Source organism: Perkinsus marinus (assembly GCF_000006405.1).
Source record: "Perkinsus marinus ATCC 50983 genomic scaffold scf_1104296956424, whole genome shotgun sequence".
Classification (NCBI taxonomy): Eukaryota; Perkinsozoa; order Perkinsida; family Perkinsidae; genus Perkinsus; species Perkinsus marinus.
Genome location: NW_003207502.1, coordinates 1 through 1,568, shown reverse-complemented (window position 1 = coordinate 1,568; position 1,568 = coordinate 1). Strand labels below are relative to the sequence as shown.

The window sequence follows — 1,568 nt, the reverse complement described above, 5'->3', positions numbered from 1 at the left end:
TGCTGTCTTGTGTCAGGTAGCGAGGGTCCGATGGCTCACCTGGGAGCGATCGTTGGAGCCGCGGTGGCGCAGATGCACGTTCGTAACGTGTTCCAACTTAGAGCGTTGTTGCCATTCTCGAGTCACAGGATTAAATACGAGTTCATATCTATTGGAACTGCGATGGGAGTTGCCGCAGCATTCCAAGCACCACTCGGTGGTATTCTCTTTTCCCTCGAGGAAGCGTCTACGTATTGGCGAGCCGAGACGACTTGGCGGGCGTTTTTCGGCTGCATTATCGCCAGTTTCACGGCTAAACATTTGTCGGCTCTGGTGAACTGCTCTAACCCATTCGACTGCTATACAGTGCATGCATACTTGGAAGCTTCAGGAGCTGATAGAACATTCAGAGTGTGGGAGTTGTTTGTTTGTGCCCTTATCGGTGTACTCTTTGGATTATTGGGAGCCCTCTTCTGTGCCGGAGTTAAACTTATACAGTCAAGGCGGCGTGCCTGGTTCCACCTCTTCTCGATGGGTCGCGACCGCAGAAGAGCCTGGCGAGTGATAGAGGTCATTGTCGTTATACTCATGACCATTCTGCTCTCTTTTGGCCTCTCCTGGGCATTCTTCTACGAATGCAACCCTGTGGTACCTGACGCTATCGTAACTGATGACGACATTGCAGGAGCTATGTGTGACGAAGGACTCAGTGGCGGGAGCGTGAATCCCCTCGCTGCTCTACTTGTATCGTCTCGTGATGAGGCTATACGTTTGCTCTTTTCCCCATATATGGGTGATAGTGAGTATACGCCTGGTGTGCTGATACTTGCCGCTGTTGTTATTTTCGTCCTCACATCACTAACGTATGGCCTTGCGATCCCTATGGGCCTCTTTATCCCCAATATAATGATGGGTGCGTGTGTTGGTCGGCTGATAGGTATCTGGATGCACCCCCTGGGAGGATCAGTGGGCTCCTATGCTGTTATCGGTGCTGCTGGTATGCTCGCTGGTTTCTCTAGAATGACTATAAGCCTGACTGCCATCGTTGTTGAGATCACTGGAGATCTACAACAGCTCCCCTATATTATGATCACTGTCATTGTGGCGAAGCAAGTAGCTGATCTGTTCCTCAAAGGTGCTTATGATCTTGTACTGGAAGTTCGACAGGTTCCTTACTTAGAGGAGCTCGATTCTTACCATGAGTACGCAATGAGGGGTAAGAGCATATCATCAGCAATGTCGCCCGCGCCTCTCACGAGCTTCAGCACAGTAGAGACATTCGAGAGAATTCATACAGTCCTCACAAAGTCTGAGCATTGCGCGTTTATCGTCGAAAGTAGGGGTAAGCTCCGTGGCTTAGTTTCACGTCGAGCGATAGAAGACTACTTATGGCGACATGGCCCAGTATCACGAAATGAGGTCTTGGATTTGGTGGACCTCGCCAATCGTTGCCCTCTAACAGTTCCGGCATCCTTCCCCCTCGACAAAGCATATAACTTGTTCAGACAGTTGGGTCTGAGACATCTCCTTGTGGTTGCAGTAGAGGAGTCGGACCGAGTTGTCGGAATTGTGTCTAGAAAGGACCTTTT

At 50.3% G+C, this 1,568-nt stretch overlaps 1 protein-coding gene across 1 annotated transcript; it reads left to right on the top strand.

Annotated features, from left to right (window-relative positions):
- Positions 1-72: 72 nt before the first annotated feature.
- Positions 73-1,195, top strand: Pmar_PMAR013864 (Chloride channel protein CLC-b, putative; the record flags this gene model as incomplete). Its single annotated transcript, XM_002775166.1, has 1 exon — positions 73-1,195. A coding segment is annotated over one exon (1,123 nt), but the record flags the coding sequence as incomplete, so codon positions are not given.
- Positions 1,196-1,568: the final 373 nt, after the last annotated feature.